Raw genomic sequence first — 23,920 nt, 5'->3', positions numbered from 1 at the left:
GCATTCCCTCCTGGCAGCAACTTAACCTGCTGTGTTACAATGCAGGCCCTCACCACTGGTTTTTAAGCAGGGGAGTAATATGATGAAAATGTTCATTTTTATTAATTTTTTTGACAGGCAAAGTGGACAGTGAGAGAGAAAGAAACAGAGAGAGAAAGGTCTTCCTTTGCCGTTGGTTCACCCTCCAATGGCCGCTGCGGCCAGCGGGCTGTGCCGCACTGATCCGAAGCCAGGAGCCAGGTGCTTTTTTAGCTGTCTGCTGTGCACAGACTTAGTTACTTTTAGTTCGATCTGCAAGAAATACTCTGCAAGCCTTGTAGTGTAAAGAAACAAGTAGTTTATTTAAGTAGCAAATTTTTAGAGTAGGGCAGAGAGAGAGAGAAAGAAGGTGGGGGGGATTCCCTAAGAGTAGGGACTCAACTCGGGAATTTACCACTAGGCAATCTTCACACAGCACCGGAAAAGGATCCATACTGAGAACCAAACATCATCAGTAATCATCACGTGCACATTCAACGTCCAGCATGACTGCGTGCTCCCCCGGGATGGAACAGCAGCAGCAGAGGCTTGCTCTGGCTCCCTCTTAAAGCCCACAAGGACAAAGGGGGCTCATTGCCAGGATTTTAGGCAAGCAGTGCGTCCCGTCTCGGATCTTGGCCAGAGAGCCAAGACACAAAGCATGCCCACCTGTTTATCAGAAACATTCCTTTATCCTCCTCCCTGGGAACTGGCCAGGCAGGCTCCCAAGGAGCAGGAGAAGGTCATCTGGCAGACAAGTTACTTGTTTACCACAGCCGAACCTAGATACAAGCTTCTTCATCCTAAAAATTTGTCCTTACACCTGGTCTCCCATGGGGTGCAGGGCCCAAGCACTTGGGCCATCCTCCACTGCACTCCCTGCCACAGCAGAGAGCTGGACTGGAAGAGGGGCAACCGGGACAGAGTCCAGCGCCCCGACCGGGACTAGAACCCGGTGTGCCGGCACCGCAGGCAGAGGATTATCCTGTTGAGCTGCAGCACCAGCTGAAAATATTCTTTAAAGGAAAATATTACTGGATAATTTAGATCTAAAGCAAGCAGGGACTACGTATTTGAAGGTAATCTTTTACAGAATTATCTACATAGCTACAGAACAATCTCATCCAACAAGTACATCATATGTTGTATTGAAAAGTGTTTGACAGGGGGCCAGCACTGTGGGTAAAGCCACCATCTGCGGTGGCATCCCATATGGGCACTGATTCAGTTCCGGCTGCTCCATTTCTGATCCAGATTCATGTTAGTGTGCTTGGGAAAGCAGCAGAGGGTGGCTCAAGTACTTGGGCCCCTGCACCCACGTGGGAGACCCAGAAGAAGCTCCTGGCTCCAAATCAGCCCAGCTCTGGCTGTTGTGGCCATTTGCGGAATGAATCAGGGAGTAGAAGACCTCTCTCTGTCTCTCCCTCTCTCTCTATGAGTGTGTAACTCTGCCTTTCAAATCAATCAATTAATCAATCAATCTTAAAAATCCAAAGTTGGTTCTATGGCTGCCAGGCATGATGATAAAGTCCCATCTCTCTGATGGCATTTCCTGCCAGTTTCTTCCTCTTGCTGTGTTCCAAACCCCTTGCTCATCCTAAAGCATTGCAAGATCTTTCATGTCTGGGGCCTTTCCATGTACTGTTTCCTATACCTGAGGGTAATCCCCCTTCATTTCTAGACCTTTGTTTAGTATTACCTGCTCAGAGGCTCACCTGCCCACTCTGTATGAAACAGCACCCCACATGATCTCTCCCTCTCCTTTCCCTATCTTGTTTCATCTAACATTGTATTAAATATTCATCGGTTTCTTTCCTCCACTAGAATATAATACGCTCAATAATGGTCAAGACTTTGTTCGCTTCTCCCGCACCAAGAAAAGCCCCCAAATTATTTGTTGGTTGCATTTAACCAACAATCTTATTTGTGCCTCAAAAGTATCAAACAGGTAGTGTTGTCATCCTCATTTACAGTTTACAGGAAACAATAGTAAAATAAAGATGTGAGAACAGAAAAAAGCAGCTTGGACTTGAATGATTCCTGAAATTAATGAATCAAAGCAAAATTGTCTGACTTATATGGGATAAGAGAAACTCAAACACCAATAAATATGTTGGCCATGCAGGAAAAAAATCAGAACGGCCGTTAGCTGACTGGGTCTTAATGTAACCTTATGCTGCCCTCATATCAACGGGTTGTGGTAGGCAAGGAAAGTACTTTGACAATCATTAAAGAGCAGGACTTTGAAGCCCAGAATTCGCAAGCCAGTACCGACACCGTGTCAGGCTCCGCCCTCGGGGTCCGTACAGTTACATAATTCACACCCCGACTTTCTGGCTCCCTCTACCCCTGGGTGAGGCTCACGTGTGGGGCCTCGCGACCGGAAGCAGGTTCTCGGAGACCGGCGGCTCTCCGCAAATCCGGGTTAGAGTTACAGCGCGGGAGGTGGCCTGGGCGGCGCAGTGGATGCTACGTAACCTGCGCGCGAGAGTGGGTGGAGCGGGAAGGTGTGTCCCAGCGGCCCTGCGCTCCCCTGATTGGACAACAGCATGACGAACGCGTTTACACACGGCCTTCAGGCGGTGGAAGCGTGCGTCAGCTTTGCGCAAGCAAGAAGGAAGAAGGGGCGTGTCTGGTTGCCCAGAGGGCCACCCGATTGGCTGAAAGTCGCCGGAGCCGGCGGCACGCCCCGACATCAGGGCGGTGCCGCTGGCCTGGTCCTGGAGGTGGCGACCGGCTTCGTTGAGATGACCATGGCAGCGCGAACCGGTCCTAGGGCTTTGACAAGAGTGGTATCGGGATGCCGGCCGAAGTCGGCGACAGCGGCTGAAGCCCTGGCTCCAGCCGGGGGGCCCGCGCGGAATGTCAGGTAATCAACAACCGGGGCGCCGCGAGGGGGTTTTTCCGCCTAGGCCTGCTGAGGGAGTGGACCCGGAGGATTGGGGCATGGCGGAGCTGGTTCCGGTGCCTTTTCGCGTCTCTGGAGTAAACGGGTCTCCTGCGTTGGGCATTTGAGGGACTCTGCGCCGCGCGTTTCATCCGGGGCCCGAGGTTCGGTGACGTCCGTGTTTGTGGCTCGCTGCCTTCGCGAGAGGCGGTGAATCGTTGACGAAGCGGCTGATAAAGCAGCTCAGCCGCCTGTGTTTTTTCTGGCCTCCTCGCCTAGTGCCTGTTGCTGCTGCTGTGGGCAAGTTTTCCCTGCGCGGAGGCTGGCGCTGGGGGCCCGGTGGGGGCTGGTCTTTGGCCTCTGCGCCTGCGCGCCGGTGGTCGGAGCGGCTGTCCCAGGCTCTGGTAGGGTCTTCGGCCCCGCACACGAAATCCGTGAGGACCTGGAGTTAGTGGCTCCACGGTGAGCGTCGCGTAACCTTGAGCCAGAGTCTGTCTGCGATTTTCCTGGCTGGTTCATTCTTGGTGGAGGTGGGAGGAGAATGGAGGTGGAGACAGGAAGATACCATTCTTTTACTAAGTTTCCTTTTACCAATAGCACTGTTCTCTAAAAATTAAACTTTAGGCAGACGTGTACAGTGCGGGGCAGAGGGAGAAAGTACAAATCTGGGCATTTAGGACCAACAAAGAATTTTTAAAGGTACCAACAGCGCTGCCGATTCCAAATTCTTTGACCCGTATTGGATGAAGCAAATAAAATCCTATATCCTTTACTCCTGCTTTAGGAAATAGCCTCAAAAAGTAGTTCCAAACAGAACATAACGCCTTCATACTTTAGACCGATCTGCTTGTATAGTGTTATAAAATACTGGCTTGTAAACAAAACAAATATAATCTGTAGCATTAACATAGATTCTGGCCTTAGACTAAGAGAGTAGTAGTATTGGAAGGTTAGTGGCAAGACAAACTGTGTAGTATTCCTTTCATGGTTTAACTGTGTAGATGATTGTTTGGCTGCTTCTACTGCAGCTGAAGACATTATCTTTTATGGTGTGTAAAAATAGATGTGCTGTCTAGAGCTCTGTAACCCTTGAATGCAAATTGATCAGGAAACCTACCAGTTTGCTTTAAATAGACATTTCCCTGGGGATTATAATCAGCTTGTGTGAAAGTATCTTTTTGTGGACCTTAAAGAACAACACATGCACATGGTACCAAACCACATATAGTGAAAAGTAAGCCTCTTAGTCAACCACATGCTCACCTCTTTAGAAACAATTTATTTTTATTTTTATTTTTATTTTTTTGACAGGCAGAATGGACAGTGAGAGAGAAAGAGACAGAGAGAGAGGTCTTCCTTTTCAGTTGGTTCACCCCCCAATGGCCGCCACAGCCGGTGCTCTGCGGCCGGCGTACTCCGCTGATCCAAATCCAGGAGCCAGGTGCTTCTCCTGGTCTCCTATGGGGTGCAGGGCCCAAGGACCTGGGCCATCTTCCACTGCACTCCCTGGCCACATCAGAGAGCTGGACTGGAAGAGAAGCAACCGGGACAGAATCCGGCACCCCGACTGAGACTAGAACCGGGTGTGCCGGCGCCACAGACAGAGGATTAGCCTAGTGAGCCATGACGCCTGCCTAGAAACAAGAATTTTTTTAAAAATAAAGATTTACATAAGAAAAATTGCTTTTTCTGATGCTGGTTTGTGTATTAATAACTGTGTACAGATCTGTAATATAATTGGCTTCCAATATCAGGAAGTATATATGGAATACAAAAAGCAGGAAAAATAGATTCAGCTGTTAAAATAGTTATAATTTTTAAGAGAATGTCTTTGGACAGAAATGGTGATTAGGCTTTCTGTGCATCAAATTTAGTTCCTATAATCAGTCTAGCTAACAGGGATCCTATTGTGTTTTCTGTTTTAAGGGGAACGCTAAATTAACTATTTTATTTCCACTATTCTGCCTTATTTAGCAAAGTGACAGTTCACTTTTATTGGTATAATTTTTTTTTTTTTTTTTTGGACAGGCAGAGTGGACAGTGAGAGAGAGAGACAGAGAGAAAGGTCTTCCTTTTGCCGTTGGTTCACCCTCCAATGGCCGCCGCGGCCGGCGCACCGCGATGATCCGAAGCCAGGAGCCAGGTGTTTCTCCTGGTCTCCCATGGGGTGCAGGGCCCAAGCACTTGGGCCATCCTCCACTGCACTCCCGGCCCACAGCAGAGAGCTGGACTGGAAGAGGGGCAACCCGGACAGAATCCAGTGCCCTGACTGGGACTAGAACCCGGGGTGCTGGCGCTGCCAGGCGGAGGATTAGCCTAGTAAGCCACAGCACCGGCCTGGCACCCAGATTTCTGATGTTAGAGGAAGACCAAATTTCAAGTTTGATTTGTGTGAATCAAGAATTGAGGAACCCCTGTCGGTCCAGCCGGGAAGATAACCTGAGCAGAGAAGGTGAATTGACAAACAGATAAAGAGAGCCTAGCAGTGTGGCACAGTGAGTTAAATCTCAACTTGGGACACCAGTATCTGTATCAGAGTGCCGATTTGAGTCCTAGCCCTTCTACTTCCATTCTAGCTTTCTACTAATGTGCTTGGAAAGGCATTAGGTAACAGCTCCCGCCACCCTGTGGGAGACCTGGATGGAGTTCCTGGCTCTGGCTTCAGCTTGGCCCAGTCCTGGCTGTTGTAGCCATTTGGTGAGAGAACCAGTGTATGGAAGATCTCTTTTTCTCCCAGCCCTCCCTCCCCACCCCCTTACTCTGCCTTTCAAATGAACAAATCTTTTTCAAAAAGAAGGGGCTGGCATTGTGGCATAACGGGTAAAGCCACCCCATGCTGTGCTGCCTGCATCCCATATGGGTACCAGTTCCTGTCCTGGCTGCTCCACTTCTGACCCAACTCCCTGCTAATGGCCTGGGAAAAGCAGTGGAAGATGGCCCAAGTATTTGGGCCTGTACCACTGCTATGGAAGACTCTGATGAAGCTCCTGGCTCCTGGCTTCAGCCTGGCCCAGCACTGGCTGTTACAGCCATCTTCGGGAATGAGCCAGTGGATTGAAGATTATCTCTCTCTACCTCTACCTCTAACCTCTAACCTCTAATCTCTAATCTCTAACCTCTAACCTCTAACCTCTAACCTTTTCCTCCCTCTTTCCATCCCTCCCTCTCCCTTTTTTTTTTTTTTTAAGATTTATTTTATTTATTTGAAAGAGTTACAGAGAGAGGTAGAGACAGATAGAGAAGTCTTCCACCTGCTGGTTCACTCCCCAGATGGCCGCAACGGCCGGAGCTGCGCTGATCAGAAGCCAGGAGCCAGGAGCTTCTTCCTGGTCTCCCACGTGGGTGCAGGGGCCCAAAGACTTGGGTCATCTTCCACTGCTTTCCGAGGCCATAGCAGAGAGCTGGATCGGAAGAAGAGCAGCAGGGACTAGAACCGGCGCCCATATGGGATGCCGATGCTTCAGGCCAGAGCTTTAATCCACTGTGCCACAGCGCTGGCCCCTCCTCTCCCTTTCAAAATAAATAAATAATTTTTTAAAAGAAATAGATGATGAATAATCTTGCAAATGTATGGTATATTATGTTGTAACACATGACTGTAGACTGAAAACCAACTTTCTGGGAAGTAATACCTTTTGTATCCGAAGCTTCTAATCTAACTATAAACTGTTATTTTTAGTTTTCTGTGTGGTGCCTGTGAAGCTTCATTTTTCCTGTGCTTGTGTGTATCTTTTTTCAAGAATATTCTGAAGTGATAGAGGCTTCTAAAATGTGACAGTTGTTTTACAGTCTCTTTAAACTGAGCTTCCTCTTATTTTTCAGTGCACATCTAAATCAGATTATTTTTTGTCTTTTTAGATACTTAGCTTCCTGTGGGATACTGATGAACAGATCTCTTACGCTACATACCTCAATGCTACCCAAGGAGATACATGCAAGAACTTTCTTCAGAATTGCTGCACCATTAATAAACAAGAGGAAAGAATACTCAGAGCGAAGAATTATAGGGTTTGTATATAATAATTCTACTAAAAGCATGTTCACAGTTTCCAGTGGAGTGTCATGCCTCTTTCTCTCTGGCTTTTCTAAGTTGGCCTTGTTGAAGACCTTGTTGTTTTATAAATATTTGTTGGGAAAATTTAATTACAGCCAACTTTATAGGATAGATTTAAACCTTGACATATAAAGAAAATGATTTGTGTAGAACTACATTTTTGTACACTATTGTTTTCTGTAATGCAGTGTTCTTAATATGTTAGTCCATGTGTTTACCTAGCTTCCTCACATGTATACATGCATAAGTAAGTACATACTGACATACTGAGAGGCTCCTAATCTAGAGCAAGAGTTGGTAAACTTTTTTCTGAAGAGCCATATAGTAAATATGTTAGATGTTGTGGGCTTTAAGGCTACCCAACTCTGGGGCTGGCCTTGTGGCACAGCGGTTTAAGCCACCACATGCAGCACCAGCATCCCAAATGAGTGCTAGTTTGAGTCCTGATTGCTCCAGTTCTAAGATGGCCCAAGTGCTTGGGTTCCTGCCACCCACATTGCAGATCCAGGTGGAGTTCCAGGCTCCTGGATTGGGCCTAGCTCAGCCCTGACTGTTGATAGTGAACCAGCAGATGGAAGAAACTTCTCAGTTTGTTCATTGTACCCCAAAGGTAGGTATAGACAATTTTATTTGTGCACTTTTTTTTTTTTTGATTTTTTGTGTAAAGACTTGTAACTCTGGCCACTAAGTATACCTTTATTACTGGTTCGTCACTGTATTAGTTAAAGTAATGCTGGTAATTATACAAATAAACCCAAAAGTTTATTATTTTCTTATGTAACATTCAAATGGGTATTCCTTATCAAAAAAAAAAAAAAAAAAAAAACCAAAAAACAAAAAAACAAATTGGGTATTCCTTATCATTGGGTAATTTTTTTCCCAAGTAGTGATTCAGGAACCCAAGCTCTATCCTGTTGATGACTTCAGTAATTACTTAGTCTTTATTGTGTTATTGTTGGCAAGAACTAGTCATGTGACCCCCCCATATAAATGCAAAGCAGATAGAGACTGGGAATGGCACTGACTGATGAGTAGGTGCTTCCTAGTAACAATACTATGTAAAGGAGTGCAAATCTTTGGATAGGTGGACATTTTGCTGTAGCTGGTACTGTTAAGAAATGGGGAATAGGCATTTGGTTTTGTAGTTATGACTACTTGGGGGCTGGCATTGTGTTGCAGGCACCGACATGGGAGACCTAATTGGGGCACTGGGCTCCTTGCTTCAGCCTGGCCTAGGGGCTGTTGTTGCCATTTGGGGACTGAACCAGCAGAGGGAAGATAATTTTCTGTTTTTCAGTAATTTTGCCTTTCAAATAAATAAATTAAAAATATCTTTTATTAAAAAAAAAGATTCCATGGGGCCTGCGCTGTGGTATAGTAGATTCAGTCTCCACCTGTGACTCTGGCATCCTGTATGGCCGCTGGTTTGAATCCCAGTTGCTCCTCTGCTGATCCAGTTCTCTGCTATGGCCTGGGAAAGCAGTAGAAGATGGCCCAAGTGCTTGGGCCCATGCACCCATGTGGGAGACCCGGAGGAAACTCCTGTTTGGATTGGCCCAGCTCTGATTGTTGTGGCCATTTGGGAAGTAATCCAGCAGATGGAAGACCTCTCTCTCTTTCTTTCTCTCTCTCTCTCTCACACTCACACTCACACTCACACCCTGTCTCTGTAACTCTGCCTCTAAAATAAATAACAAAAAAAGAAGATGACGACAATGACTCCACTTAAGATACCTCTATCCCATATCGGATTACCTAGGTAAAAGTCTAGCTCCACTTCCAATTCTGGCTTTTTGCTAATTGACACTGTGGGAGGCCTCCCATATGGGTACAGAGGACCACATACTTGAGCCATCACCTGTTGTCTCTCAGAATGTGCATCAGCTGAATATACACATCCATGCGTATGTATATTTAACAGCAGTATCTTTGTTTTTGTTTTTTTTTTTTTTTGTTTTTTTTTTTTTTGAAAGTGCTGGGGCGGGGAGAGACACAGAGAGAGAGAACTTCCATCTGATGGTTCAGACCCCTAAGTGTCCATAACAGCCAGGGCTGAGCCAGGCCAAAGACAGGAGCTTCTTCTGGGTCTCCCATGTGGATGGCAGGAGCCCAAGCATTTGGATTGCCTTCCGCTATTTTCCCAGGCCATTAGCAGGGAGTTGGATCCGAAGCGGAGCAGTCAGGACAGGAACCAGTGCCCATATGGGATGCTGGTGTTGCATAGCTTTACCTGCTACGCGACAATGCTGTCTCCAGCATGTTTGTATTATTTCTTACTCTACTGGGAATGTGTCTGATATTTTACTATCTATGGGGGAATCAGATAGTTTTCCTTTTTTTTTCTATTAGTACAATTATAACTGGACAGGTACTTGGTGTTACAGTTAAGACACTGCTTGGGATTCCTACATCAGAGTGTCTGTGTTTCTGATTCCAGCTTCCTGCTAATGCATACCCTAGGAGGTTGCTAGTAATGGCTCAAGCACTTGGATCCCTGCCATCCATATGGGATACCCAGACTAGGTTTCAGGCTCCCTGCTTCAGTCTGGCTTAGTCCTGGCTGTTACAGGCATTTGGGCAGTGGACCAGCAGGTGGAAGATCTTTCTCTATTTCCATCTCTTTCTGTCTCTGCCTTTCACAAAAAAAAGTAGGTAATTTTTTTTTAAGAATATAAGTTTATTTTGCTACCAAAAAAATTGAAATCCATGTGTATGTTGTTTTTTTTTTAATTTTTATTTTTTGGACAGGCAGAGTTATACAGTGAGAGAGAGAGACAGAGAGAGAGGGCTTCCTTTTTCCATTGGTTCACCTGACAAGTGGTTGCTACAGCCGGTGTGTTGCAGCCGGCGCACTGCGCTGATCCGAAGCCAGGAGCCAGGCACTTCCTCCTGGTCTCCTATGCGAGTGCAGGGCCCAAGGACCTGGGCCATCCTCCACTGCCCTCCCGGGCCACAGCAGAGAGCTGGACTGGAAGAGGAGCAACCGGGACGGAACTGGCGCCCCAACTGGGACTAGAACCCAGGGTGCTGGCACTGCAGGCGGAGGATTAGCCTAGTGAGCCACGGCGCCGGCCCATGCATGGTTTTTTTTTTATGTTACACATTTTCTGTAACTTTTTTCAAAGATTTATGTATGTATGTATATATTTGAAAGGCAGAGATGGGACCAGTGCTGTGACATATCAGGTAAAGCCACCACCTGCATTGCCAGCATCCTATATGGATGCCATTTTGAGTCCCAGCTGCTCCACCTCCCATCCAGCTCTCTGCTATCGCCTGGGAAAGCAGTAGAAGAGGTGCAAGTCGTTGGGGCCCTGCATCCATGTGGGAGACCCAGAAGAAGCTCCTGGTTCCTGCCTCCGATTGGCACAGCTCCGGCTATTGTGGCCATCTGGGGAGTGAACCAACAGATGGAAGACCTTTTTCTCTCTCTGCCTCTGCCTCTCTCTAACTGCCCTACAAAAAATAAATAAATCTTTAAAAAAAGAAAAAAAGGCAGAGAGACAGGCAGAGCTCCCACCTGCAAATGCCCACATTGGCTGGGTTAGGGCTATGTCAGGGCAAGAACTGGAGCCAGGAGCTCAATCCAGGTACTCAGTGTGAGTGGCAGGGACCCAGTTAATTGGGATATCAACTCCTAGAGTCTGCACTGGTGGGAAGCTGGAACTGAGAGTCAGAGGTGGGAATCAAATGCAAGCATTCTAATATGGAGCCCTAGTGCCTTAAGTGCTAAGCCAAGCACCTATCCCTGTAAGATAATTTTTGTCTTTTTTTTTTTTTAAGATTTTATTTATTTGAGAAGTAGAGTATGGGTGTACCATTTATTTATAATTTATAATTTATTATTACTAATTAATATCTATTAATATCTGTCTTCTGATAGATATTTTGGTTGCTTCCTTTTCTCCCCAAACCATAATCAATATTGAAGTGACATTTTTTTGTCCAATATGGGAGTATTTTTTTTAAAGATTTATTTATTTACTTGAAAGAATTACAGAGAGAGAAGGAGAGGCAAAGAGAGAGAGAGGTCTTCCATCCACTGGTTCACTCCCCAGATGGCTGCAACAGCCAGAGCTGTGCCGATCCGAAGCCAGGGGCCAGGAGCTTCTTCTGGATCTCTCATGCGGATGCGGGGGCCCAAGAACTTGGGCCATCTTCCACTGCTTTCCCAGGCCCATAGCAGAGTGCTGGATTGGAAGAGGAACAGCCAGGACTCAAACCAGCGCCCATATGGGATGCTGGCACTGCAGGCAGTGGCTTTACCTGCTACGCCACAGCAACAGCCTATGGGAGTATTTTTGAATGATAACTTGCTGGAAGTGAAATTATTGGCTTAAGGTAAGGAATTATTAGTCACCTGACCTGAAGCCATTTTTTTTTTAAAGGCAGAATGACAGAGAGAGAGGTGGGAAGAGATTTATTTACTCAAAGGCAGAGTAACAGAGAGAAGTGGAGAGAGAGATCGATCGATCTTCCATCTGGTTTATTCCCCAAATGCCTGCAACATCCAGGGCTGGGCCAGGCCAAAGCCAGGAGGCAAAAACTCTGTCTAGATCTCCCATTCTCCCATGTGGATAGCAGGGACCCAAGGACCCAAGTGCTTGAGTGCTTGGGCCATTTTTTTTTTTTTTTTTTTTTACAGGCAGAGTTAGACAGTGAGAGAGAAAGAGAGAAAGGTCTTCCTTCCATTGGTTCACCCCCCAAATGGCTGCTACGGCCGGGCGCTGTGCCGATCCAAAGCCAGGAGCCAGGCGCTTCTTCCTGATCTCCCATGTGGGTGCAGGGCTCAAGCACTTGGGCCATCTTCCACTGCCTTCTTGGGCCACAGCAGAGAGCTGGACTGAAAGAGAAGCAACCGGGACAGAATCCAGCGCCCTAACTGGGACTAGAACCTGGGTGCTGGTGCCGCAGGCGGAGGATTAGCCAAGTGAGTCGAGGTGCCCGCCAAAAGATTTATTTTATTTATTTGAAGGAGTTACAGAGAGAGGTAGAGACAGAGGGAGAGGTATTCCATCCGCTGATTCAATCCCCAGATGGCCGCAATGGCCGGAGCTGCACTGATCTGAAGCCAGGAGCCAGGAGCCTCTTCTGGGTCTCCCATGTGGGTGCAGGGGCCCAATGACTTGGGCCATCTTCTACTGCTTTCCCAGGCCATAACAGAGAGCTGGATCAGAAGAGGAGCAGCTGGGACTAAAACCAGCATCCGTATGGGATGCCAGCACTTCAGGCCAGGGCTTTAACCCACTGCACCACTGTGCCACTGTGCCGGCCTGTGGGCCATTTTCTTCTGCCTTCCAAGGTGCATTAGCAAGGACCTGGATTAGAAGAGGACCAGCTAATACTCAAACTAGCACTGTAATATGGGATGCCTGCATCAAGCAGCGGCTTAACCCACTGTGCCTCAACACAAGCCAGTTCTTACTATGTATGCATATGGACACATTGCATCAAGATCTTCCCTTTTTTTCAGTTTTTATTTAAGCTTTAACTTTTTAAGTGCCAGTAACTAATTAAAATTTCGAAAACCACATCTGTAAACCAGATCCAACCCATGGGCTGCCAAATTGTGACTTCTGTGTAGATGTATATTTAGAACCCTTTTATTTTCTTTGTTGTTTTGAAGTCACTTATTCCAGGTTGTCGTTTAGCGTGTGTTCCAAATGATTTATTGCCTCATACACAGTATGTTTTATTCATTTTCAATGTAAAGAATGCATATATACAATATAAGTAGTGCAGTTAACACTTTTTTTTTTTTAAGCTATTCAATGCAGGAAATGTATGATGTGGTATCAGGAATGGAGGATTACAAGCATTTTGTTCCTTGGTGCAAAAAATCAGATATAATATCAAGGAGATCTGGATATTGTAAAACACGATTAGAAATTGGATTTCCACCTGTGCTGGAACGATATACATCAGTTGTAACCTTGGTGAAACCACATTTGGTGAAGGTAATAGTTTTTTTGTTGTTGTTGAAGTCTTTGCAAATTTAATTATATCAAGTGGGTTAAAGTGTAATAACTTGAAAATACTTCTCTAAACTAGTAGGAAGGTAGCGGGAAAATGAACCATGTATTATTACAGCTCCTAATTGTGTTTATTTCATAGAATGTTAGCATTATTCTTTCCAACTAAGAATTTAAATAGATTATGGAAAAGGGAGGCTTTAAAAAAATCTATTAAATGTTTTATCACTGAGAAATTAGTAAATTTATTCAGTAAATTTACCTTTTTTTTTTTTTTTTAAAGATTTATTTATTTATTTGGAAGTTAGAGTTACACAGAGAGAGAAAGAGAGGCAGAGAGAGGGGAGAGGTCTTCCATCCGCTAGTTCACTCCCCAACTGGCTGCAACGGCCGGAGCTGTACTTATCCAAAGCCAGTAGCAGGAGCCTTTTCCAGGTGTCCCACCCAGGTGCAGGGGTTCAAGGACTTAGGCCATTTTTTACTTCTTTCCCAGGCCATAGCAGGGAGCTGGATCAGAAGTGGAACAGCTGGGACACAAACCGGCGCCCCCATGGGATGCCTGCTTCCCAAGCAGCAGCCACGCCACAACGCTGGCCCCGTAGTGGCCTTTAAAAGCTGAGTTGTATTTTGCACATACAGGATGTAATAGAGATCTCATTTCTTGGTAATTGTTCAGAGCTAAGTGCCCTAGTTAGCTTTTCATCAGGCATTACAGGGCGACCAACTCTCAGATGCACCCTTTCTGGTGCAGAATCCAGAAGTGTACTGTCCAGTGAAGCTAAGAGCCTCTCTTCGTAGCTTACATTTATTGGGTCCCTTTTCATTATTTATTTAAATTACTCATATAATCTTTACAGAAGTCCTTTGAGGTCCAAGTATCATTATTCTCCATCTTTTAATTAAGCAAACTGAAACTTAGAATAGTTAGATAACTTGCTCAGGATCACAGAGCTGAGACTGTAACTTAGTCTGCCTGACACCATGGATGTTTTTATAATCTATAATATTTTCTATTCTTTGATCTCAGTCGCTTATCATTCAGACTCTTAAAACTTAACACCTTAGGGGACAGTGCTGTGGTGTAGAAGGTTAAGCTGCCACCTGCAGCGCCAGCATCCCTTATGGGTACCAGTTCAAGTTCTGGCTGTTCCACTTCTGATCTGTCTCCCTGCTAATGCACCTGGGAGGGTGGCAATGGGTAGCCTTGGTCCTTGGCCCCCACCACCCACATGGGAGACCCGGAAGAAACTCCTGGCTCCTGGATTTGGCCTGGCCCAGCCCCTGCCGTTGCAGTCATTTGGGGAGTGATCAACCCTTCACTCTCGTTCTCTCTCTCCTTCTCTCTCTGTATTTCCACCTTTCAAATAAATAAATATTTAAAAACAAAACTTAAATCTTAGTATATTATACTTCTTTAACTAAAAGAATTCTTGAAAAATTTTATCTTCTCTGCCCTTCACCCACTTTGGCTGTTTTTCTGTCTCGGCTTCTTAAAACATACAGGATAAAGTCCATCTCTTAATCATTATACACAGACCCATCTATGTCTCCCTCCCTCCTCACACATCCATCCTAAGTGTTCAGGCAGTACTATGTACTACACATGGTACTATAGTGCTTCCTGCCACACAGCTCTGTACTTTTGTATACTGTTCACTTTTCTGCCTGTAATGCACTTAACTCTTTGTCTGTTATTCCTTCAGATTCCAATTGTTTGGTGTTATTTTCTCCCTGTCTTTTCACGAGACCTTGGTGATTCCTCTGAGCTTTTTACATATTTCATTTCTCTTATCACTCTGTAGTATATTTATTATAATAGTATAACTAGTGTAATATGTATAATATAATATAATATAAGTATATTCCACTGGATTTCTCTTTGACAAGATTGAATTACTTAAGGGAAGAGGGCCTTGTCTTCTTCATCTCTCTATCTTCAGCAGCAGTATCACAATGATGGGAGTCAGAGGGGCTCCTTGCTTAGCAAGCTGTCACTACCTATATTCCTGGGCTATTGGCAGGTCTACAGGTGTTCACAGTAAGCTCAGAATAACTTTGAGCACTTCCAGGATTCTAAATTTTAATACCTAATACATAGATGTGATATACAGAAAAAGTTATTATGCCTGAGGGAAAAACAGAAGCCAAGTGGAGTCAGCAAGTTAAACTACTGCCTGTGATGCTGGTAACCCATTTAAGTACTCTATTATAGCTGTTCCACTTCTGATCCAGCTCTCTGCTAATACACCTGGGAAAGCAGCACAAAATCGCCCAAGTACTTGGGACCCTGCCACCCACATGGGAGACCTGGATGGAGTTCTAGGCTCCTGGTTTTGGCCCAGCCTAGCCCTGGCCATTGCAGCTATTTGGAGAGTGAACCAGCAGGTGGGAAAATCACTCACTCTCAAATATTCAAAAACAAAACAGAAGCCGAATGACATTTTCTATGAATGATTAGCTGCCCAGAATGTGCCTGTGACTTAATATGTCAGTAAATATTGTCTATATCAATCTTTTATGGCCAGAAGCCCTTGAAAATTTTCAGCAAATTTAATAGCAGCAACAGTTCTATGGATCTTACTGCCTAGTTCACAATATAAGCGTTTTATTTGGGTGAGATTATATGATGGTCTAAGTCAATCCACCCAGACCAGTCAGTAGGAGGTTATTACCATAACAGCTTGTACTGTTTCCATTGTCTCTGCACTTAGAAATGAGGTCTTTGGCAGCACTCCTATCAAAACATACCAGTAAAAATCCATGTGTCCTTGGGCTAGATCATTGGTGTGAGTACAATGAGGCCACGTTTTGTATAAAAGAAGTCAGAGGAAGTACTTCCAACAGCTGCTTCTCCTTCAGTGTTAAATTTCCTGTAGGTTTCTTAAATGATTATAAATATAGAATATATTATCTTTAAATAACTGAAATAAGATTTTATTATCGAATCTTGATACTCTTAAAAATCAGATGACTTTATTAAACCATACTTAAGGGGGCTGGTGCTGTGGCATAAAAGGTGGAACCACCTCCTACAGTGCCAGCATCCCATATGGGCACCGATTTGAGTCTCTGCTGCTCCACTTCTGATCCAGCTCTCTGCTATGGCCTGGGAAAGCAGTGGAAGAAGGCCCAAGTCCTTGGGCCCCTGCACTCATGTGGGAGACCTGGAAGAAGCTCCTGGCTCCTGGCTTCAGATTGGCGCAGCTTCAGCTGTTGTGGCCAATTGGGGAGTGACCCAGCAGATGGAAGACCTCTCTCTCTCTATCTCTCTCTGCGTAACTCTGAATTTCAAATAAATAAATATATCTTAAAAAGAATAATTATTTCCCCTCAAGAATTCAGATTGTCCCTCCCCTAAGGCTATCCAACATGTATCAGCATGCATAGGTAAACTATTCTCCAAATAATATCTGTATAGGTAAACTATCATTCCCCCAAATAATACTTTTTTTTTTTTTTTGACAGGCAGAGTTAGTGAGAGAGAGAGAAAGACAGAGAGAAAGGTCTTCCTTTTTCTGTTGGTTGGATGCAGGGCCCAAGCATTAGGGCCATCCTCCACTGCCCTCCCGGGCCACTGGAAGAGGAGCAACCGGGACAGAATTCAGCGCCCCAACCGGGACTAGAACCCGGGGTTCTGGTGCTGCATGCTGAGGATTAGCCAAGTGAGCCGCAGCGCTGGCCCAAATAATACTTTTTTGAAATAATTTTTATTATTTATTTTCAATTTATTTAAAATGCAGAGAGAAAAACAGAGAGATCTCCTATTCTCTGGTTCACTCCCCAAATACCCATATACCTATAAGCCCAGAATTCACTCTGATTCAGGAGGCTGTATCAGAAGCTGAGAAGCTCAGCCTCAAGCCAGACACTCTGATACGGGACACTGTGCAGTGTCTTACCACACAAAAGTGCTTGTTTCATAAAAGAGCCATTTTTAATGCCCCTAGTTATAGCGTACCTAAACACAGAACACAGGACCATTTCTCTGATTAAATTCTGGATCTCTCCAAAGAAAACTCAAATAGGGGGACAAACAACTGAAAATCTGTTTGTAGGTTTCTTCCTGATTTCCTCTTCATCAAACTTGTGAATCAGTTATCAGCTGCTAAGATGGTGAAATCATTACTATAAAGGTCAACTATAGGCTGGCGCCGCGGCTCAATAGGCTAATCCTCCACCTTTTGGCGCCAGCACACCGGATTCTAGTCCCGGTCGGGGTGCTGGATTCTGTCCGGGTTGCCCCTCTTCCAGTCCAGCTCTCTGCTGTGGGCCGGGAGTGCAGTAGAGGATGGCCCAGGTCCTTGGGCCCTGCACCCGCATGGGAGACCAGGAAAAGCACCTGGCCCCTGGCTTCGGATCAGCGCGGTGCGCTGGCCACAGCGCGTCGGCCGCGGTGGCCTTTGGAGGGTGAACCAACGGCAAAGGAAGACCTTTCTCTCTGTCTGTCTCTCTCACTGTCCACGCTGCCTGTCAAAAGCTAAAAAAATAAAAAAAGAAGAAGAAGAAGAAAAAAAAAGGTCAACTACTCAAACTGTAAACAGAATTTACATCAGAAATACTCATTTACATGTTGGTAAAAAGATACTAAAGATAGAAGCCAGTGAATGTTCTAAAAATTTACATATGATAAAATAATAGTCACTGAAATACTACTTTAATAACAATTTGATCACACTATGCTAAAACACTGGAGAAAGGTAAAAAAAAATTTTCATGCCGGCACCACGGCTCTCTAGGCTAATCATCCGCCTGTGGCGCTGGCACCTGGGTTCTAGTCCCGGTTGGGGTGCCAGTTCTGTCCTGTTGCTCCTCTTCCAGTCCAGCTGTCTGCTGTGGCCCGGGAGTGCAGTGGAGGATGGCCCAGGTCCTTGGGCCCTGCACCCGCATGGGAGACCAGGAGGAAGCACCTAGCTCCTGGCTTTGGATCAGCGCAGCTTGCCGGCCATAGCAGCCATTTGGGGGGGGGGGGGTGAACCAACAGAAGGAAGACCTTTCTCTGTCTCTCTTTCTCTCACTGTCTAACTCTGCCTGTCAAAAAAAAAAATTTTTTTTTTCAAAATGTTTACCTTGGAATGGGCATTTAGCCTAGTGATTATGACACTGGTTGGGATGTCTGAGCTCCATATGGGAGTGCTCTGTTCCCAAATCTAGCTTCCTGCTAATGTACACCTCAGCAGTAGGTGATGGCTCAAGTAATTGAGTCTCTGCCACCCAACTGAAAGAGGTGGACTGAGCTCCGGGTCCCTAGCTCTGGCTTGGCCTACGCATAGGCTTTACAGGCATTTGGGGAAATCAGCAGATGATTGCTCTCTGTTTCTGTCTCTCTGCCTCTCACATAAATAAAATAATTAAAAGTTAGTCTTAAGTATGGTTTATTTTGAGAGAGAGGTCTTCCATCTGCTGGTTCACTCCCCAGATGGCCACAATGGCCAGAGCTGTGCCAATCTGAAGCCAGGAGCTTCCTCTGGGTCTCCCACATGGGTGCAGGGGCCCAAAAACTTGGGCCTTCTTCCATTGCCCTTCTCAGGCCATTAGCAGGGAGCTAGATCAGAAGTGGAGCAGCTGGGACACAAACCAGCACCCATATGGGATGTTGGTGTCTCAGGCAGTGGCTTTACCTGCTACCTGACCACCATATTTCACATTGTAGTTGGTAACTTGTAGGTTTCAATCAGAATTATTTTAATGTTAGAGAATGGGAGCTACCTATATATGCCAAAGAGCTCAAAAATTTAGCTTCCATCTTGGTAGATTCTGGCTGATAGCAAAGATATTTCACTGTTATTTTATCTTTTTGTTCTATTCTAGGCATCCTGTACTGATGGGAAACTTTTTAATCATTTGGAGACTATTTGGCGTTTTAGCCCAGGTCTTCCTGGCTACCCAAGAACTTGTACCTTGGATTTTTCTGTAAGTCTCTCATAAAAGCCCTTGATTTATCTCAGATCTGAGAGGAAGTTTGAAAAGAAATAATAATCTATTTTAGAACCCTGATGCTATAATTTTCTCTCACACATAAAGGTTACGGAAACATACTTTAAAAAAAAAATCTTATATTTCTCAATGTTATGTGCCACTTTCTGCACTAGTGTTAATGAATGTTTCTGTTCTCTTTCTTCCAACATTGAATATTTATTCTTTTCTATTTTCTAATTTTTACAAGTCCATAGATTATAAGATATATGTCATGACTTTACTGCCAGCTTAATAGTAATTTAAAATTAGAGCCAAATTAGAAGTAGGCATTGTGGTGTGGCACCATTTGGAATGCCTGCATCTTGCATCAGAGTGCAGAATCAAATGCACCTCTGCCTCCAATTCAACTTCCTGGTAATATCCTTTGGAGGGGCGACAAATATTGGCCCAGGTACTTTGGTTCCTGCCACCAACATAGGAGACTCAGATGGAGTTCCTAGTTCCTGGTTTTGACCTGGATTGGCCCTGGGTTTTGCGGGCATTTGGAGAGTGAATCTGTGGATTGTAGATCTCTCCTTTTCTCTTATCTCTCCCTCTTTGTTTATTGCTTTGCCTTTCTAATACATAAATGAGTTAAACTTTTTAAAAATTTCATGGGACTAGCCAAAAAAAGGTATGATTTGTTTAAAATAATTAACACCAAGCTAAATCAAATGTCATGTAAGATTCAGTAATAAAGTACAAAGGAGAAAAATAAGATTTTCAAATCTAGAGACTGGTAATTTTCTTGTTCATACCACCTCACCTGAGCTACTACTTTAAGTAGTTTGTGTCTTTTTGTTTGCCAATAGGAAAATACATATGAGTTCTCAGTACTTGCAACTTAGGCATTGGCTGTTAAGAAATGGTAGTGATTTTGATTCAGTTATCATGTGCTATTCTCATATCTTGAGTAGCTTTTATTAAAAAAATTAATGGATATTAGGGTGGAAATTTGGAGAAGTGCAGTGCTGAAGATACTGCTTTGGGATACCCATATCCTGTTTCCATGTGCCTGAGTTCAAGTCCCAGTTCCACTCCTTATTTCTGCTTCCTTCTAACATGTACCCTTGTAGGGTGATTGGGTCCCTGACTGGGACCCTGCTTCCCATGTGGGGACCCAGATTGAATTCCCAGTTCCTAGCTTTGTCGTGGCCCAGCCTTAGCTATTGTGGACATTTGAGGAGTGAATCAGCAGATAGGAAATCTTTTACTGTCTGCCTTCTAAATAAAAATTAAACATTAATGGACTTTAGTGGAACAATTGGAAATTTGGGTAAGGTCTGAATAGATTAGATATTATCATTTTTAATGCATGTATCATTTGTTTTTAAGATTTATTTTATTTATTTATTTATTTGAAGGGCAAAGAGAGAAAGAGAGAGAGAGAGAGAGATCTTCCATCCTTTGGTTCATTGCCTAAATGCCACAGTCAGGTCTGGGCCAACCTGAAGCCAGGAACTAAGAACCCCATCCAGGTCTCTCACACGGGCTGCGGGGGTCCAATTACTTGGTCCATCTTCCACTGCCTTATCAGGCACATTAGCAGGAAACTGGATTGGAAACAGAGCAGCTGAGACTGTAACAGGCACCCTGATATGGGATGCTGTTGTTGCAAATAGTGGCTTAACCACCCAAGTCACAATGCTGTCCCTAGATATTAGCATTATTATCTAGTAATAGTAATTTCCTCTGTTAATTTCCCAATTTTGATAACTACACAGTGATATGAGACAATAACACAGATCTGGGTGATAGGTACTGGGAATTCTTTTGTGCTATTTTTGCAATCTTTTTATATAAACAGATTGACTTTAGATTGAAAAGTTAAAACATTTTAAAATGTAGAAGATATTTTGTCCTGAAAATACTATTCTCAGACCAGTTGCCTTGAAATAAGTTGCCTTGAGTTCCATCTAAAACAGTAAGGGAGTGTAAACTTCTAAATCATTGGCTATTTTATGATTAAACCACCTCCCCGATCTGAGTCAGACATGTGTGTGCCATGCTCACATGCAGTTTCATCTTTCTGCAGCTCTTTCTATGTGAACAATCACTTCCCTTCCCTCTTTCCTTTTGTGGGTTAGGCTAGAACTAAAGAGAGTACATTAATGAGAAACCAGAGTAATAAATGTGGTATTCAGGAAAACTTTTTTCCTGTCTTCTGTAACTTGTTAAGAAACAGACTCTTGCCTTGAAATGAAATCAGCTGGCCATGTTTACTTAAGCTTCTTGTGGTAGTTGTGCTTAGCGCTGTAAAGATTCCCTCTTTACATAGGTCCTAAAAAAATCACCTAAACACACCAACACAGCTCTGCCTTAGCTATCCAGTTCACAGTGTGACCATCACTGTCCTAAATGGAGATGTAATGAAAGAGTGATTTTTTTTTTTTAAGATTTATTTATTTGAAAGAGTTACACAGAGAGAGGAGAGGCAGAGAGAGAAAGAGATCTTCTGTCTGATGGTTCACTCCCCAGATGGCCACAGTGGCTGGAGCTGTGCTGATCCGAAGCCAGGAGCCAGGAGCTTCTTCCAGGTCTCCCACGTGGGTGCAGGGGCCCAAGGACTTAGGTCTTCTTCCATTGCTTTCCCAGGCCATAGCAGAGAGCTGGATCAAAAGTGGAACAGCTGGGACTAGAACCGGCGCCCACATGGGATGCTGGCGCTTTAGGCCAGGGTGTTAACCCGCCATGCCACAGCGCCGACCCCAAGAGTGATCTTCCTAAAATAACTTCTAACATTTTCCTACAGATTTCTTTTGAATTTCGCTCACTTCTACACTCTCAGCTTGCCACGTTGTTTTTTGATGAAGTTGTGAAGCAGATGGTAGCTGCCTTTGAAAGAAGAGCATGTAAGCTGTATGGTCCAGAAACAAGTATACCTCGGGAACTAATGCTTCATGAAGTTCATCACACATAAAGAAAGAGACAGCTGGTGTCACCTACTTGTAACTTTAGTTTGTTCAATCTTAGGAAGTGCTTTCATGATTTGTTTTTGGAAGTCAGAAAGCATTTATTACACCTAACTTTGATTGTAAACTTGCACCATGGAAAATTTGCACATAGAATATGGACCTACTTGTACATGGAATTATTTCTTTAGTCATGTAATTCAGTGTAATACTTACATTAGCATGTTCTGCATTTACTATAATGGGATGTTACTATTGCCAGAATAGACATCTCTCTTCTGAGCAGAAACAAACTGTAAATTTAAGCTTTTTCATGATCACCTTTCCTAAAAAAGGTCAGTTGATATACTCAGTATATATATTAACCATTTCATGTCTAAGTTATTAAATTCAGACTATTTGTAACTTATTGCTGTAGAGCCTGCCACATGGCTTAGGGGTTATCACCATATATGTAAAGTAAAAACTTTGACTTATAAATATTGTTAATGAATGTCCCCTGTCACTTTTGATATCTTTAAATTGTTCATATGGGTACAGTAAATGATTGGTGCTATAATGAGGTTGGCCTCAGAGAAACAATGGGAAAAAAATTTTTTTTTGGGTAAGTGGTCCAGAGCCTGAAGTTATTTTTCCAGTAGTTTGCAAACTTCTCCCTTTTCGTAGGTACTTTGGTTGCTTTTTCAATAATGCTAATTTTGTGTCAAATTTTAGTTACAACAGAGGCAACAGATGAAGAAAAGTTGGTTGATGTGTCTGCAGCACTATGCATCCCTATTTTTATTTATTATGTGTACTCACTTTGAATAAGGTATTCCAAACTGGTATTTTTTTAAACAAATCAATGTAAGGACTGAAGTAGTAACTTGATAAAATAAAGTTAATTTGTTTATTTTTTTGTAGTAACTTTGGTTATTGAAGTCATCCTATATTGTTTCAGTATGTGTGCATTTATTTTTAAATTTTTATTTATTTGAGAGGCAGAGAGAGACAGAGGGAGACAGAGAGCTTTCATTTGCTGGTTTTACTCCCCAGTGTCCACAGCACCCCCTTGTAAGAGGCCACTGGGAGCCGGGAACTCAATCTAGGTCTCCTATATGAGTTGCAGGAACTCAGTCACTTGAACCATCATCTGCTGCCTACCAGGGTCTGTATTAGCATAAAATTGGAATTAGGGAGCCAGAGCCAAATATCAAGTCCAGGTACTCTGATATGGGATGCAAGTGTCTTAACCACTATTTTATTTAGAAAGCTTTTATTTAATAAATAAAAATTGCATAGTTACAGCTTTTGGAACATAGCGGTTCTTCCCCCCATACCTGCCCTCCCTCCTCACTCATGTCCTACCTCCTACTCCCTCTCCCATTAGATCCATTTTTAATTACCTCTATCTACAGATCAACTCTGTATCAACAGTTTGCATCTACACAAAGTATAAAGTACTGTTTGAAGACAAGTTTTACCATTAATTTCCAGTGCAACTCATTAAGGACAGAGGTCCTACATGGGGAGCAAGAGCACAGTGACTCCTGTTGATTTAACAATTGACACTCTTAATTATAGTATCAGATCACCCAAGGCTCTTGTCATGAGCTGTCAAGACTATGGAAGCCCTTTGAGTCCACAGACTCCGTCAGTATTTAGATAGGGCCGTAATCAAAGTGGAAGTTCTCCTCCCTTCAGAGAAAGGCCATTTTTTGCCACCGTGTTTTGGGTTTCCATGCCTGAAATGCTCTCATGGGCTTTTTAGCCAGACCCAAATGCTTTAAGGCCTGATTCTGAGGCCAGAGTGCTGTTTAAGGCATTTGTCATTCTATGAGTCTGCTGTGTGGCCTGCCTCCTATCTTGGATCATACTCTCCTTTTTAATTGTATCTGTTGTCATTAGCAGACACTTAATCCTATCTAGATGATCAGTTACACACTTAATATAAGATCACTTTAACACATGAGATTGCATTAGTGCCACCCAGCTTAAATGGGATTTGGAGTCCCATGGCAAGTTTTTAGCTTCACCCTTAGGGGTACATCCATGGGAACGTGTGCTGAACTGTACATTTCCCTCTTATTCCCATTATTTTTTACAGGGATCAATTTTAAATTGGATTTAAATTCCTAAGAAT

At 44.0% G+C, this 23,920-nt stretch overlaps 1 protein-coding gene across 2 annotated transcripts; it reads left to right on the top strand.

Moving 5' to 3' along the window:
* Positions 1–2,740: 2,740 nt before the first annotated feature.
* COQ10B (coenzyme Q10B) lies at positions 2,741–22,690 on the top strand. 2 transcript variants are annotated; one of them, XM_002712367.6, is made up of 5 exons: positions 2,741–2,887; positions 6,764–6,913; positions 12,724–12,916; positions 18,740–18,841; positions 21,639–22,690. In XM_002712367.6, exons 1-5 carry the CDS (start codon positions 2,766–2,768, stop codon positions 21,804–21,806), a joined length of 735 nt encoding a protein of 244 aa, XP_002712413.5. In that variant the 5' UTR covers positions 2,741–2,765; the 3' UTR covers positions 21,807–22,690. The 2 variants fall into 2 exon arrangements, with proteins under 2 accessions (XP_002712413.5, XP_089186253.1); XM_089330127.1 differs by lacking the exon at positions 12,724–12,916.
* Positions 22,691–23,920: the final 1,230 nt, after the last annotated feature.

The sequence above is a fragment of the Oryctolagus cuniculus genome, chromosome 3 (genome assembly GCF_051225735.1).
Source record: "Oryctolagus cuniculus isolate XC-2025 breed Fujian yellow rabbit chromosome 3, ASM5122573v1, whole genome shotgun sequence".
Taxonomy (NCBI): Eukaryota; Metazoa; Chordata; class Mammalia; order Lagomorpha; family Leporidae; genus Oryctolagus; species Oryctolagus cuniculus.
Note: the sequence above shows the minus strand (reverse complement) of the source record. Positions and strands in the feature narration are given on the sequence as shown.